This window comes from Thamnophis elegans, chromosome 13 (genome assembly GCF_009769535.1).
Source record: "Thamnophis elegans isolate rThaEle1 chromosome 13, rThaEle1.pri, whole genome shotgun sequence".
Taxonomy (NCBI): domain Eukaryota; kingdom Metazoa; phylum Chordata; class Lepidosauria; order Squamata; family Colubridae; genus Thamnophis; species Thamnophis elegans.
In genome coordinates, this window is record NC_045553.1 from 4,035,775 (window position 1) to 4,051,871 (window position 16,097).

Below are 16,097 nucleotides of genomic sequence, written 5' to 3' on the forward strand. Positions count from 1 at the left end.
CCCGGGAATTGGAGCCCGGGCTGAGCGGGAACAGTCGGAGGTCTCCGCGCCCTGGAGTGTCTCGGTTTGCGGCGCCGAGGCGCAGGGGAGGTCGAGGCCAGCTCGCCCAACCGTCCACCTGGGGCGAAGGCGATGAGCTTCTCCTGTGCCACCGCTTCCAGCCTCCGATGTCTCTTCTGCGTCGCGGGGGTCGCTTTCCACGCGAGTTCCAGTTAGGACCCGCCGGCGCGTGGAGAGGGGGAAGCGGCGGGGACCGCTAAAGGAGCTTTCAAAGCCCCCCGGGGTGGGCGATTAAAGGGGTCTCGAGGGGAAAATTGGGAGGATAACCCACCCTTCTCCTCTCGCACCCCCACCGATCTTTCCCGGCTGCTCCCCCCCCCCTCCCCGGCGTGGCATCCAGCTCGCTTCTTTATGACCTTTGGAACTAAAGTTTGGGCTTCTGCAAACAGCCAAGATGCCGTTCCATCCCGTGACGGCCGCTTTGATGTACCGGGGCATTTATACCATCCCCAACATTTTGGCCGCGAATCCCGACCCGGTGGATATTCCCGAAGACGAATTGGAAGGTACCCAGGAAAGGAAAGGGGTGGGGGGGGGCGCGTGGAGTGGGCTGGAAAGAGCACCTCAGAGGGAGAAAAAAGAGGCGCGCGTGGGGGGGGGCGTCCTTAAACCCAGGGGAAGGGGGAGTGGGGCAGCGGCTTTGGGGAAGGGGCGCGGGGTTGGGTGCAGAAGGGGGACGTTCCTCCCTCTCACCCACCCACTCACTCACCCACCCCACCCATCCCGGGAAAGGGAAGCCGGTAAACAAGCTCAAAAAAAAAAAGTGGCGAGGTGTTTTGACGCGCGCGCGTGTGTTTAGGATGCCTGGCGGGGCTTGGCGCTTATGCCGCGGTGGAAGAAGGAGGAGAGAGGTCGGAGAAGAGGGAAGGGGGAAGCGAAAGGGGCGAGTAAGGAATTCTAGAGGTCCGTAGATGTGTGTCTGTGTGTTGATCTGGTCTACCTCGCAGGGTTGTTCGGGGGAGGAGAATGCCAGGCGACGAGGACCCCAAAGGGACAAGAAAGGGGGATAGGCTTCCAAGCACACCACCCTCTCCCCGCGGGCATTATTCATCTCGGGGAACCTGAGATTGAAATTTGGGGTGGGTTGGGGAGAACGCGTGGAAATCCGCCTGGAAACCACCGCAGCAGCGTGTCTGTGTGTATTGGGGGAGGCAAGAGACCGGCTGGAGACGTGCTGGGCATTCCGGGTTAAAGTGAACCCAGCAGGAGTCGTTGTCGCGGGGGGGGGGGGTGTCGGCGGAGAGGAGCTTCCCGAGACCCCCTTCCCAACCCACCCTTTCTTTCCCCCCCCCTCCGCTGTTTTTGCAACAGCAAGAGGCATTTCCTGCAGTCTGCGCGCGGAACAGGTAGCGGCGGGGGCGGCAGTCTCCTTCCAAGCGTGTGTGTGCGTGCGTGTGTGTGTAAGGGGGGGGGGGTCACCGGTGATATAAACACCCTCTGCGGCGCTTCCAACCCGGAGTTGCAACTTGGAAAGCCAGGAGCCCCCGTCGCCCCTCTCTTCTAGCCCTTCCTCTCTCCCTGGCCACCCACCTACCCCAGCCCCTTGAGGTCGCCGATCCTAACCCACCCACCCGTCGTCCCCCCCCCGGAGGAGGAAGAACTCTGCTCCCTCATCCACGCGGGCGGCGAGCCTCCTCCAGCCTCCGCGCGGCAGCATCGGTGCGCCAACAGAAAAACACGCAAGACTGGGTTATATTGAGTGAGGGGAGTCCTGCCGCTACCTCGAAAGGGGGGGTTGTGTGTGCTTAGGGGGTCACATTGGGTAGAGAGGAGTGGGCATCTCTCTTCTTCCTCTCTCTCGCTTCCTCTATCTCCCTCCCTTCCTCTCTCTCTCCCTTCCCCTCTTTCTCTCTCTCTCCCCTTCCCCACCGCGGCAGATTTTCCCGATGGCGTCTCTGGATTGGATTTTCCGAGGGGTCCACGCGGAATTGCGGAGAGGAGGGAGGGGGGAATGTCGAGCTGTCAATCTCTCTTTCTCCGCCTTGAATGCCTTTCTCCCCCCCCCCCTTCTTCTACCCCCGCCCCCCCCCCCCCCCAACTCCGCATGGATCGATCGCTGGCCAAAGTCACGCAGGAGTGTGTTTATACATATTTTAGAAGCGATCTCGGTTGATGAGATTGGCAGCGCCTTGTTTTTAAGATGGGAAGGGATTGGGGGGGGGGGGGAGAGAAAACGGTGCGCCCAAACCGGGGCTCAACAGGTCCGCCTCGTAAACGGCCAGGCGAAGAGGCTTTGACCGTGTCCGTGGGTTCGTCGCGCCCCGTGGAAGCTTGCCGTGGGGTCTCTCCGATCTTCGGCGTAACCAAAGAGGAAAAAATCGCCAGGATTCAACCGAGTGGAGTTGCCACTGGACCGGACTCAGTCCGCTGCGTGGGGATCTTCCTGCCACCCGCGTCGGGGGCCGTGTCTGACCCGGGTGGGAGCAACTGTGACCTGGGAACAAGGCGCTAAGGAAGGGGGAAGGGTCCCCGAAGGGCCAAAGCGCAGATCCTAAGAAACCCTCAATTCTGCAGAAAACGGCAGCTTCCTCCCCCCTCCCCACGCCCCCCAGGGACCACAGAAACAGTCCTCCTTGGTACTATTTCCCCCCTGGCACATTTACCCACCGCTCTATTTGGGGCGCTGTCCTCTCCACCTGCTCAGAGGGGGCTTCAGCTATACAAAAACAGTCATTTTCTCTCGCCCCCATTCAGAAACTGTCCAAGTGTGTCTAAAAACTCTTTGGCTTGAATTATAAATAAAAAAACAAATAACATTGGGGGAGGGAGGAAAACATTTACTCCCCGGGGCCCTCCAAAATGAACCGAATGGCCCAGTTGACAGATTAACAGACTTGGAAGGGACCTTGGAGGTCATCTAGTCCAACCCCCCCCCACCACCCAAGCAGGAGACCCTACACCATTTCTGACAGATGGCAGTCCAGTCTCTTCTTGGAAGCTTCTAGGGATGAAGCTCCCACAACTTCTGTTCCATGGGTTGATTGTTCTCCCTGTCAAGAAATTCCTCCTTATTTCCAGGTGGAATCTCTCCTTGTCTAGTTTCCATCCATTCTTCCTTGTCTGGCCTTCAAAGATGCTTTAGAGAATAGCTTGACTCCCCTCCTCTCTGTGGCAGCCCCTCAAATATTGGAAGATGCTCTCCTGTCTCCCCTGGTCCTTCTCTTCACTAGACTAGCCATGCCCAGTTCCTGCAACCTTTCATCATAGGTTTTAGCCTCCAGCCCCCTCATTCCGGTTGATCTTCTCTGCACTTTTTCTAGAGTCTCAACATCTTTTTTATAATATGGGTACCAAACGTGGATGCATTAATGTATTCCAAGTGTGGTCTTACTGAGGCTTTGTAAAGCAGTAGTAATGCTTGACGCATCGCCGAAGCCACACGAAACGCTGTTACCTTTCTATTTTGGGTGGTTTTTTTTAACAACAGTTCTCTGCCCTAATGACCCACTGGGTAGGCATTGCTAGGGTAGTCATGTGACTGGGTGGGAGTGAGTGATATCAAGCTGGCCATGCCCACTCAGCTTTTGTGGCTCCCGGTGTTTTTTTTCCGGTGGGAAATAGGTCCAAATGTCTCTTTGAGTGTGTAAGGGTGCAGATCCTCGAGCTAAGCAGACAGGTGCGATCATATCATAGCCTAAATCTCAAGAAACAAAAAAAAATTACAATTATTCAGGGTTCAAGCCAACCAAGCTTACTATACTGGGGGAATATCACAGCTATGTTTCTGAACTAACCTGGTTTGAAAGTCATCATGGACGATAGTGAAGGGGTGCATGAGAATGGCTGAGTTTCTTTCACGTGGCTCATGGAACCACAGATTAACCAGCCACATTTGAGGACAGAGTAACGCGAGAGTCCAGCTTGTAAGGTTCGAGTTATCAGGCACGGATCGGTGTCTTGTGTGAATCAAGATAACGGAGTAACAAGGGCTAACACGAATAAAAATACTGCATTTTGTGTAAATATATGCCCGATTGGTCTCCAGTAGCTACTTTCTCCTTACCCTTACGCAGAAACGTCATTTCATGGAGGTGTGCTCCAATTTTTGATCTAAATCGATTTCCCACAACACGCTTAACCCAACTTAACCTGAACTAATCCACTTTCGGGATTCCTACAAGACTCTGAACCACAGGCTGACTAAACCGTGCGGCATATGTAGTTACACACTCCCAGAAAGTAACTCAACTTATCTCAACTGCGTAACCTGGGCCTTAATGTGTTGTGTGAATGGAGCTCCTTGGATCTTTCTGTGACCTTGGGCAGCAGGAGGTGGGAGAGACATTGTCACTTTGCAGTATTCTGACCAGTTTTTGTTTTTAATTTATGCTTGCACTTCTAACTTAAAAGTCTGTAGAGATTCTCCATCATCCAGGTCATGGTTAATTAAAATAAACAAGAAAGTCCAGTTGCCTCCTGAAAAAAACACCCTTGGGACAGCCATGATCTGGATGACTGAGAATCTCTACAGAGTTTTAGCTATGCAATTTGGGATGGGCACCCTTGGAATGGTTGTGGGAGCAGGACTGGATTTCCAAGGAAAAATTGCAGACTACAGGATGAACCATTCGCACCCCTCAGGTGACCCTGAGGACACAGAGAAACCTCCAAGTAACCTCAACAATCCTCCGAAAGGATGCAAATGACCAGCTGTCTGCAAGGAATATCAATCCTTCCATGTGCCACCATCAAGTCAGAGCTGAAGAAGCTCCTTGGATGAGAAGTGAAACGCCTTCAAAATAAAACAAGAAACAAGAAAGTCCAGTTGCCTGCTGAAAAAGCACCTTTGGGGCACTTTGTGTGTGTGTGTGTATAGTTAGAGCCAATTTTTAAAAACATTTTGGAGAGCCGTGCTGGGGGAAGATGCCTTCTGTAGAACATCTTGTACAAGGGATTCTATCCTTCTCTTGATGCATCCTAGGACTTCCTTCGTCTTTTTTTGCAATGTCTTTTTGGTATTCCGACAAGCTGCCTGGGGAATTAGCAATAGCAATAGCAGTTAGACTTATATACCGCTTTATAGGGCTTTCAGCCCTCTCTAAGTGGTTTATAGAATCAGCATATTGCCCCCACAGTCTGGGTCCTCATTTCACTCACCTCGGAAGGATGGAAGGCTGAGTCAACCTTGAGCCGGTGAGATTAGAACCGCTGAACTGCAGATAACAATCAGCTGAAGTGGCCTGCAGTACTGCATCCTAACCACTGCACCATCTCGGCACTTCTAACTTTACTTAAAGCTTTGTTCCTGTTTGATGTTTGATTTAGATCTGTTTTGTTTTTCATTTAGAAGACCAAGCGGGGTTCACAGCATATATCCTTCTCTTTTGCTCCACAGCAATCCTGTGAGGTAGGACAGGCTAAGGGAGAGAATTAGCTCAGCCAATCAGTTTCTACAGCTGACTTTGGGCTGGAATCTGGTCCTCTCCAGCACCCATCTGACACCTTAACCACTACACCACGCAGCCTCTGCCTTCTTAAAGTGCGGTCAGAGTGAGGCCCAAAACTATTTAGACTCAGAATAACTGTACTGTCCACTTAATCGGCACACATTAAAGAGAATTTTTGTTGCATTTGGCTCTCAAAGGGCCACCAGCTCCAATATGCACTACATACGTAAAGGTAAAGGTTCCCCTTGCACATACGTGCTAGTCATTCCCGACTCTAGGGGGCGCTGCTCATCTCCATTTCAAAGCCGAAGAGCCAGCGCTGCCCGAAGACGTCTCCGTGGTCATCTGGCCGGCATGGCTCAACACCGAAGGCGCACGGAACGCTGTTCCCTTCCCACCAAAGGTGGTCCCTATTTTTCTACTTGCATTTTTTGGCAGAAGCTGGGACAAGTCACGGGAGCTCCCTCCGTTAGGGATTCGAACCGCCGAACTGCCGACCACCTTTCTGATCGACAAGCTCAGCGTCTTTAGCCCACTGAGCCACCGCCTCCCTCCAAGCCCCACACGTTTAAAACCAAGGAAAGGCTTGTGCACATTAGCCAAACGGGGTCCGCTAGAGCTTTCAATCAAGTTAAACATAGGCCGCCCGTTCGCCCATGCGGTCCGTAATTCGAAATGGATATGTTAATGCACTTTCTTGTTTGTATTAGGTCGCTCCGGCTGTTCTATCTGGGGGAACAGTTGGCTTTAAACAGCAGTCTCCCCTTTCCTAAATAAACATGGCTTGGCTACGTGGGTTTTTTGGGGGGGGGGCGGGCGCTGTGCCCTCCGCAGTTGAAAACGTGTGTGTTGTGCCACCGAGTGCCCAAACTGGAATCCATGTGCATGTAGCTAGCCGGTGCATGCATGCCTGTTTTTTTGGCTCATTTTCAGGCCAAAAAATGCCCTGAAAAACGGCCCAGAAAATGCCCCCCAAATGGCCTGTTTTTGGCGCCTCTGGCTCACAGGCCGTGCAATTCCATTAGAAGCCGGCTTACTAAAGCCACACATTCATTGGCTCTCTCTCTTCCCCCCACACACAAATATTTTCCCCTTGCCTTGCCGAACCCTTGTCACAGTTTTTTTTTTCCAAACCCCCTTTGAAGAAAAAAAACCGCAGGCATGTCATCATTCCCTTCGGCTACACTTGAATTTCCCCATTTCTTTTTTGGTTTCGTTTCATTTCTCGTTGCAAAATATTCCAGCAGCTGAAATCTCAAACGGTGCCATTCGTTTTGAGTCTTAAGGAGGGGAAAAAAAAAACTCTGCAGGTTTTTTTCCCCCCCTGAGTAGGTTTACTGCAAAAATAATAATAATAATGAAGATGTACGGCAGCTCTCCGATTGTAGAAAATATTGTAAGCATGAATGCGTGGCTTGTCACCTTCCCATCAGGCGGCTGTGATTGGGAAAAAAAAAACACAACGAAACAACTTCCTTGTTATAGGATGGCATGGCTAACTGCAGCAGGGGTCGGGAAATTTATTTTGGAAGGTGCGTAAGTGATCTGACTTGCTTGCAATGCTATCCGAGCCAAGGCAAGCAAATCAGAATATTTTTTTTTAATGAGATTAAATATGGGTTATGTAATCAAGGGAATGCAGTGCTTTCTGAAGCTCCCCGGAAGCCTCCGGAGATGCCTTCCATCTCCTTAACTTGCAAATAAAAATAAATAAATAGAGAAAAGCCCTATGAAGGGGAGATCCATCCTAGAAATAAGGAGACATTTCCTGACAATGAGAATCATTAATCAATTCTATTCCCTTCCAGTCCACTCCAGTCCATTCCATTTCACTCCACTGCCCTGTTACTCTATTCTATTCCATTACAGTCCAGTTTAGTCCCTTCCCCGTCACTCCACTCCACTCTATTCTACCCCATTACAGTCCAGTCTAGTCCATTCCCTTCCCTTCCCCGTCACTCCACTCCACGCTATTCTACCCCATTACAGTCCAGTCTAGTCCATTCCCTTCCCTTCTAGTCCACTCCAGTCCATTCCAATCCATATTTCTGTTGCAGATTCAATTAGCAATTAATCAGCGGAACGGTTTGCCTCCAGAAGTTATGGGTGCTTCAAAACTGGAGATTTTTAAGGACAAATCGGTCAACCATTTCTCTGCAATGGTATAGGGCTTCCTGCTTCAGTAGGGGGGTTGGACTAGAAGACCTCCAAGGTCCCTTCCCAATCTGTCGTTCTGGTTTCAGTCCAACCTGAGCAGGTTTGGAAAGAAGGTAGAAAAATGGTGGGACCGAGTTTTTTTTTTCAAGACGAAAAAAAAAATTCGGAACTGCTTCTGCAAACCAACCTCTTTTAGCTGGCTGATGTTGTTATTATTATTTTTTTCCAGAACAAGTCCCCAGTTCCATTTCTAAGCAGTTCTCATCCAAACATTGCCCTTTATTTCATCTGCTTTGGAAGTTGCTGTATGAAATAACTGGCATTTGAGGGCAAGCAAACAAATAAAAAAAAAACCCACTGTCATAAGAAAATGATTTTCATTACAAAGCTAGAACAGGATTGTAAACAGAATTTAAAGTATATTTGGGGTGGGAACGGACCTTTTTTTCGCCCCTGAAGCTGCACCATTGATTTAAGCTAATTTTTATTTAAAAGGGAAAAAAGCAGACTTTTTTTTTAAAAGGTGGCTTTCGTTTTTTTTTTAAAAAAATAGTTTTATTTTTCTCGCCATGTACATTTATACATCCAAACGAGACAGTATTGTTTCTCGGTGTCCTATTATATATGCGGGGTCTGTGCATTATTTATTTATTTATATTTTTGTCGTGCTTATGTAGTGCCTAAAGGAACACAGTAGCTCAGTGGCTAAGAAGCTGAGCTTGCCGATCCGAAAGGTCGGCAGTTCGGCGGTTCGAATCCCTAGTGCCACGTAACGGAGTGAGCTCCCTGTGACTTGTCCCAGCTTCTGCCAACCTAGCAGTTCGAAAGCACGTAAAAAACGCAGGTAGAAAAATAGGGACCACCTTTGGTGGGAAGGGAAGAGCGTTCCGTGCGCCTTCGGCGTTTAGAAGAGACGCCTTCGGAGAGCGCTGGCTCGTCGGCTTTGTAACGGAGATGAGAAGCGCCCCCTAGAGTCAGGAACAACTAACACATATGTGCGTGGGGAACCTTTACCTTTAGGCTTGGAGAGAGAAGTCCAGCTCCTCAGGACATATTGTTATATTGTGCACAGCCCGGAAGAAAATAAAACAAAAAGATGTGTTAATTGAGTAGCCAGGGGAAGAAAAACCGCCATTGCAGCTGTATTATAAAAGAGGTATTATGTATTATCCAGTTCCAACTTTACAACCCTCAAAATATCATGTTCTGACTACTTTTCCTCATTTCCAACCATTGATGGTTCCAAATTTCATAATATTCCGTCTCGTCTCTGTTTTTGATTTCTAGTATCAGTCTGTCCATTTCTGCACAGATCAACATTTTCTTTATGACCTCTTCTTTGGTGGGGGCATCTCTCCCCCCACCCCCAATTTTGTGCTTATACCAATCTTGCCGCGGTGATCACATGCCGCATTAAATATGTCATTCCTTTACTATATTTTTCTTTTATTATTCCAAAATAGGACTAGTTCTGGTTTTAAATCTGTCTTGTGGTCTGACATCTCTTCCAACCGTGCCTTTATCTGGCGCCAAAAATGATTCTATCCCTCTTTAAAAAAAAAAAAATGTTTTATTGTTGGTGCATTTAAAATAGTGCAGTTCAGCGAAGCTGTTACGGCCATACAAACACAGTATATACACACAGTCACATCTATTAGTTGTCAGTTTACTTAATACATTATCCATCCTTCTATCCAATCACATTATTTACAGTTTGTTCCAGTCTTGTCTTATACCAATAATAAAATCTGTTCCAAACTTTACTAATATTCCGACTCCCCTTTATTTTTTTTAATTCTACGGTAAGCCCATCTGCTTCCACCCAGGCCAAAATTGACTATCTGGGTAGGTGGGGCTCGGCGGTCATGTGACTGGGTGGGCGTGGCCAACTCAAGGTCACTCAGGTCGATGGGCGCTTCGCCTTAGCTGTTCCAATGTAATAAGGATCAACCGGAGAGGCAGTTTCTGTAAGCAGGGCAATAAAGATTAGGCTAGAAACAAGACCAGAATGTTCCCTTCCTGCCTTCCTTACAGGATTAGCCCTGTACAGTGGGGAAAAAACAAAAGGAGATTTCTTCCAACAACCGGTTCTCTGAATTACTTAGAAAGTTACCAACCGGTTCTCCCGAATAGGTGCGAACTGGCTGAATCCCACCACTGATGGACAACTGAATAAAGCACATCCTTCTTATACCCCTCTGGTATTCTGCCTAGGAGGAAAAATTCTGGTTTGAACAGAATTTGATCTCCCACCATTTTGTTCCAGCCATAATTGAATCGTTCTCCAATATCCTTTTTGCCTCATCGAATGTCCACCACATATGGAAAAATATGCCTGGTGGTTTTTTTTTTTGTTGGTTTTTTTTGCACTTCCAACAATTTGGAGCCAATTTTTAAAAACATTTTGGAGAGCCGTGCTGGGGGAAGTTGCCTTCTGTAGAACATCTTGTACAAGAGATCCTATCCCTCTCTTGATGCATCCTAAGACTTCCTTTGTCTTTTTTTTTTGTGTCTTTGTGGTATTCCGACAAGCTGCCTGGGGAATTAGCAATAGCAATAGCAGTTAGACTTATATACCGCTTGATAGGGCTTTCAGCCCTCTCTAAGCGGTTTACAGAGTCAGCATATCGCCCCCACAGTCTGGGTCCTCATTTCACCCTCCTTGGAAGGATGGAAGGCTGAGTCAACCTTGAGCCGATGAGATTTGAACCGCTGAACTGCAGATAACAGTCATCCGAAGTGGCCTGCAGTACTGCACCCTAACCACTGCGCCACCTCGGCTCTCTAAATTCTGGGAGTTGAAGTCCACAGGCCTTCAAGTCGCTAAGGCTGGCTACCGCTGGTTACAGTGGTACAGCCTACAGTGGTGGGTTCCGGATCCTGTCGCAACTGGTACGCTGTGATGGGGTCGGGCGATGGGGTCGGGCGTACCCACCGCCCGCAACGCTCCAGCTGCTCGGCGGAGCATCGTGCAGGCACCGTATGCTCCATGCGTGTGTGCAAATGGACGGGTTGGGTAAAATACAGATAAGGAAGGCGGGCAGGCCTTCCAGAGCACCGTATCGGAATGGTGCTCCCAGCAGGAACCGGTACACCCGTACCGGGGTGTACCGGGTGTAACCCACCACTGGCGGGAGGGTGGGCCCTCCAAAGCACCGTTCTGTTACGGAGGCGGCCGCTTCCAGCTGCCACCGGTACACCCGTACCAGGGCGTACTGGCTGAAACCCACCAGTGGTTTAGCTCTTATCTCTATGGCTCTTTTCTTTTTACCTTGACGTCCTCCCCTGGCCAGGAGCAATGAATTCAGGAAGGCAGAATCTTTATCTCTCTTTATCTCCTTGCTTCTTCTAAGGGAGAGCTTGAGAAGGTGACAGACTCCAAGGACATCCCTGAATTGAGCCATCTCTAAATTGCCTTTCCAGGGGGTGGCGGAGCCGCCTCTCTCTCACTGATACCATCTGCCTTTGAATGAGTTTAACATACGGTTTTTTTTCCCCTCCTGCCTTTCTTTCTTTATCTGTTTCGGGCTTTGTAGGGAGCCTGATGCCAGAAGGCAGGAATTAAACTTCTGAAATTAAAAAGGAAGGAGGAGGAGGAGGAGGAGGAGGAGGAGGAGGAGGAGGAGGAGGAGGAGGAGGAGGAGGAGGAGGAGGAGGAGGAGGAGGAGGAAAAAACAGGCACAGCCATCCTTCGCAACCACTGCCTGGGTCTTCCAAAAAAACGCTGGCTGGCTGCTCCTGTTTGTGGAGGTTTCATTTATTTTCTCTTGTCTTTCCTTTTTTGGAGGATAAGATGCAGGCAAGCAAGCAATCTTCAACATGACCAAAATGGAGCCCAAAATGTCAGTTGCTAAGATGACCCCTGTTTTGGGGGTCATCTCAGCTGCCTTAAGGACTTGGCGTTATCTTCTCTAAAGCTGCCGACAGAAAACTTTGAGTTAACTTGGATTTAAATCACACGCACAGGGAGTCTGGGCAACTGAATGGTGCTAGCAGAGTGTTTTTAATGGCCGGATGCCTTACCTGTCACCAGTACGGAGTTACATTCAACAGATATATTCTCATCATGCCCAGAAAGAGAAATATCTGCCTCTACCTAGGATTGAACTCACAGCCTCCCGATTGTGAGGCAAGAGCGCCACCTCTAGGCTTTCACTAGGGAAAGTCTGCCTCTTAATGACTGTGGCCACGTCCTGTTGAAATCCAGATTCCCTTAAAGGGTCCCTGAAGCCCCCTCCCCAACATTAACTCGCAGATTGAACAACAAGAATGAATCCCCTCAAATTAAATTGCGCTTTGATTTTGATTTATAGCGTTGGTGTCCCCTTTGCTTCCCTGCACACGAATAAATCGGCGAATGTCATGCAGATGTGCTTTCTCTCGTTTTAGATTCCCCCTCCCTCTCTTTCGCCGCTGCGTAAAATGATCTCCCACTCTTAGGCGAAACAGCGGCATAATTCGGCTGAATTAATGCCTTTTCAAGAGTTTGCTAGTGGAAATTGCTTATTTAAGGAACAGGCTAATCAAGCGTAAATTCTTAAATGAACATTTTTTTAAAAAAACAACACAAAAACAGATTCATCTGGGTTGTTATAGCTCCGGAATGGACTCTCTAATTATTTCTTTTTTTAATTAAAGGAGCTCATATCTTCGTTGCCCTAAATTGTACAGGGATGCTTGCAAGTGTTAGAGGGAAGGATGCGGTGGCCTAGAGGTGGCGCTCTCGCCTCACAATGAGGAGGGTATGTGAGTTAAATCCTAGGTAGAGGCAGATATTTCTCTCTATATATACTGTATCTGCTGAACAAAACTCCGCTCTGGCGACAGGGAAGGGCATCCGGCCAGTAAAACAGCTCCATTCAGTTGCCCAGACTCTACCCCACAAAGGATTATGGGGTCGTTAAATGAAGGGGATGATCAGGAGTCATTATGAAATGACATCAGGAATTGTGGTGCGGTGGCCTAGAGGCGGAGCTCTCGCCTTACAATCAGGAGGCTGTGAGTTCAATCCTAGGTAGAGGCAGATATTTCTCTCTCTGGGTATACGGAGAATATATCTGCTGAACGAAACTCCGCTCTGGCGACAGGGAAGGGCATCTGGCCAGTAAAATATCCGCTAGCTCCATTCAGTTGCCCAGACTCCACCCCGCATGGAATTATGGCTCATTAAATGAAGATGATGATGATGTGTGCAGGTGTAGAAAGACATGGGCTGTGTGTGTGTGTGTGTGTGTGTGTGTGCGCGCGCGCGCACGCGCGCTTTAACTCAGGATATAAATGGAAGGGTCTGGACCAGAGGTGGGTTCCTACCAGCACAGTACGGTTTGGCCGAATAGATAGTAACTCCGGCGGACACGTGACTGTACCAGTTTTATCCTCATCGGCGCCATCTTGATTTTCTGTTCTGCACACACACAGAACAATCTTCATTGAAAAAATATAATTTCCACCCCTTTTTAATGTGCACATGCGCAGACTGTTTTAAGTGCAAATGCACATGCACGCAGAGCATGCACGCAAATTTTTTCGAGCACCAAATTGGTAGTAATGGCGGCAGGAACCCACCTCTGGTCTGGACAGTAAGGCGAGGGTGGGGGGTGTTACCGGCTGCAATTCATCCCTAGCAAGACGGAGGGGCTGTAGGTCTTTGTCAGATGTAAAGGTTCAGGGCCATAAATTAAGTCACAGCACAGAGATTTTATTGGTTCGGGTCTATCCACAAAATCTAGTCAACGACAGTATCAGTCAGCACTCAATTGGCACTAGATATGGGTTGATTGTTTATGGCAGCGTAAGGATTCTCAGCTAATGGCATGTTTAACTCCACCCTCTGCCGGCTCTTCTTCTACAGGTCTTTGGACCTCCAAGGTCAGGAGAAATGAGGCTTTTGACTCTGGGTGGGGTAGTACAACCCCAGACAAAATTAATTCTGTACACCCTGGAAGTAAGGAGAAATTTTCTGAGAGTGAGAACAATCCATCAGTCTAGAATTCACTGTCTCCTGGTTTCTAGCATGGTGCCTTAACCACTAGACCAAACTGGCCTTGTGTTGAGCTGGCTGGAAACAGAGACCACAAAATCCACCAAATATGTCTATTTGGCCAGTGAGCAGCAAAATTAAAAAGGACAAACAAAAAATGAAGCGAAGCAAATAAATACATTAATGTACTAAACGGATATATTGAAAGGCACATATGTGCTAGTCGTTCCCGACTCTAGGGGGTGTCGGTGCTCATCTCCGTTTCAAAGCCGAAGAGCCAGCGCTGTCCGAAGACGTCTCCGTGGTCATGTGGCCAGCATGACTCAACGCCGAAGGCGCACGGAAAGCTGTTCCCTTCCCACCAAAGGTGGTTCCTATTTTTCTACTTGCATTTTTTACCTGCTTTCGAACTGCTAGGTTGGCAGAAGCTGGGACAAGTCACGGGAGCTCACTCCATTACACGCCACTAGGGATTCGAACCGCCGAACTGCCGACCTTTCTGATCGACAAGCTCAGCGTCTTCGCCCCCGAGCCACTGTGTCCCTTGTGTCATCATACAATAGGCTAGATATTAAGGAAAACAAAATTAAAATAACTCAGGGTTCAAGACAACCACGTATGATATTATATCATATGATATTACGACGTGATATTAATGGTTAATAACCTAGCAGCTCGCAAAATAAATCACACAACGCAATATTCAAGCCTCTGTTGCGGTGTTAGTACAATTGCTACCCAGGAGAGAAATCTAAAGCACCGATACGAAGTAAAAGGAAAAAGCTATAAATCCTCTACAATTAACGGTCGAGATATAAGAAACCAAGTCATATTTTAACGCAAAGGTAAATTTGTCTTTGACCAATGATATCGGGCCTTCATCATACTGACACAACGCTCAGCTGTTGCGCAAACAATGGATGGTTTTAAATCCCGAAGGAGAAAGTTTGTGTGAAATTTATTGGGCCTCCCAGGGAATTGATCTATATGAGGGGGCACACTGTAAATTGACCTAATGCCTCGGTTAAATTTACAATGAATGGAGTATTTATTATTCCATGGGTTTCAACCACCTCCAACACCAGATGGGCACATAGGCTCAGCGACGGGGATTTCACAAGGTCTGCCTTGAAGAAGTGTGGGTGGAAGAATTGGGAATCTTTTAAGAAGCTGTGTCTCAGTTTAGGGAAGGACAGAGAGCACAGAAATGTCTGGAATTCTGTTGTTAAAGGGTGTTTTTGGCTCAACGCTCAGGCTAAAATCTCAAAGATTCTTGGTTGAATCCTCTGTCTCTTGAGCCAAGGTGGCGCAGTGGTTAAATGCAGCACTGCAGGCTACTGCTAGATCAGCAGGTCAGCGGTTCAAATCTCACCGGCTCAGGGTTGACTCAGCCTTCCATCCTTCCGAGGTGGGTAAAATGAGGACCCAGATTGTTGGGGGCAATATGCTGACTCTCTGTAAACCGCTTAGAGAGGCCTGAAAGGCCTATGAAGCGGTATATAAGTCTACTGCTATTGCTCTCTCCTCCCTTCTCTTTCTCCTTCCCCCTCTTACTCCCTCTCTCTTCCTGTCTGCTCCTCCCATTTCTTCTCCTCTTCTCTCTCTCCTCTCCTCTCCCTCTCTCCTCCTGTCCTCCCCTCCTGTTTCCTGTCCTCTCTCCCTCTCTTTCCCCCCTCTCTCTTCCTCTCTCTCCCTCTTTCCTCCTCTCCTTCTCTTCTCTTCTCCTCTCCTCCTCTCCTTCCCTCTCTTCCCCTCTCTTCCCTTCCCCTCTCCTCCTCTTCTCTTCTCCTCTCCTCTTTCCCTTCCCTTCTCCTTCTCCCTCTCTCCTCTTGTCCTCCCCTCCTGTTTCCTCCCCTCTTCTCCCCCTCTCTATTCCTCTCCCTCTCTCCTCTTCTCCTCTCCTTTCCCATCCCCTCTCCTTCTCCCACTCCCTCTCTCCTCCTCCCCTGCCATCCTGTTTCCTCCTCTTCCCCTTTCTCTTTCCCTCTCTCTCTCCTCTCCTCCCTCTCTCCTCCCCTCCCATTTCCTCTTCTCCCTCTCTCCTCCTCCTCTCCTCTCCCAACGGAGAAAGACATTCAGACAACATCCTACCTAACTTACCAGTATAAAAAGCGAGATAAGAACATTGAGATCTTCCCAGACAGACCAGGCAGGAAACACAACCAGACGAGCTAATTATACTCTATTATTGTACGGCCAGGTTAACAGAATCTTCTGAAAGTACAAATCTCCCACTGTCTGTTTTATGGACTGAGAAGTCAGGGAGTTTCCTCATCTGCCCTTTATGCAGCTGCAGGTTCTACCCTCTCTTCTCTTATCCTCCCCTAACAACCTCTCTTCCTGCCCAAGGTTATTCGCACTACCATTGCATTAGCCACTAGGCCAGGGGTGGGTTTCTGCCGGCGTCGCTCCTGGTTCAGCGCGCGCAAAAATGTGTGCATGTTCATTTGCAAAAAAACCCCCCAAAACTCTGTGCATGCGCAAAATGTTTTTTTTTTTGAAAAAGGAAAGCA

The 16,097-nt window shown here is 48.7% G+C and overlaps 1 protein-coding gene across 1 annotated transcript in view; it reads left to right on the forward strand.

Moving 5' to 3' along the window:
• The first annotated feature begins 454 nt into the window (after positions 1-454).
• The window catches only part of CABP7 (calcium binding protein 7), a 43,310-nt gene continuing 27,667 nt past the window's right edge, over positions 455-16,097 (forward strand). Inside the window, exon 1 of the mRNA XM_032228788.1 lies at positions 455-566. Within this exon, the coding sequence (XP_032084679.1) occupies positions 455-566 (112 nt within the window). The remainder of the gene's footprint in view (positions 567-16,097) is intronic.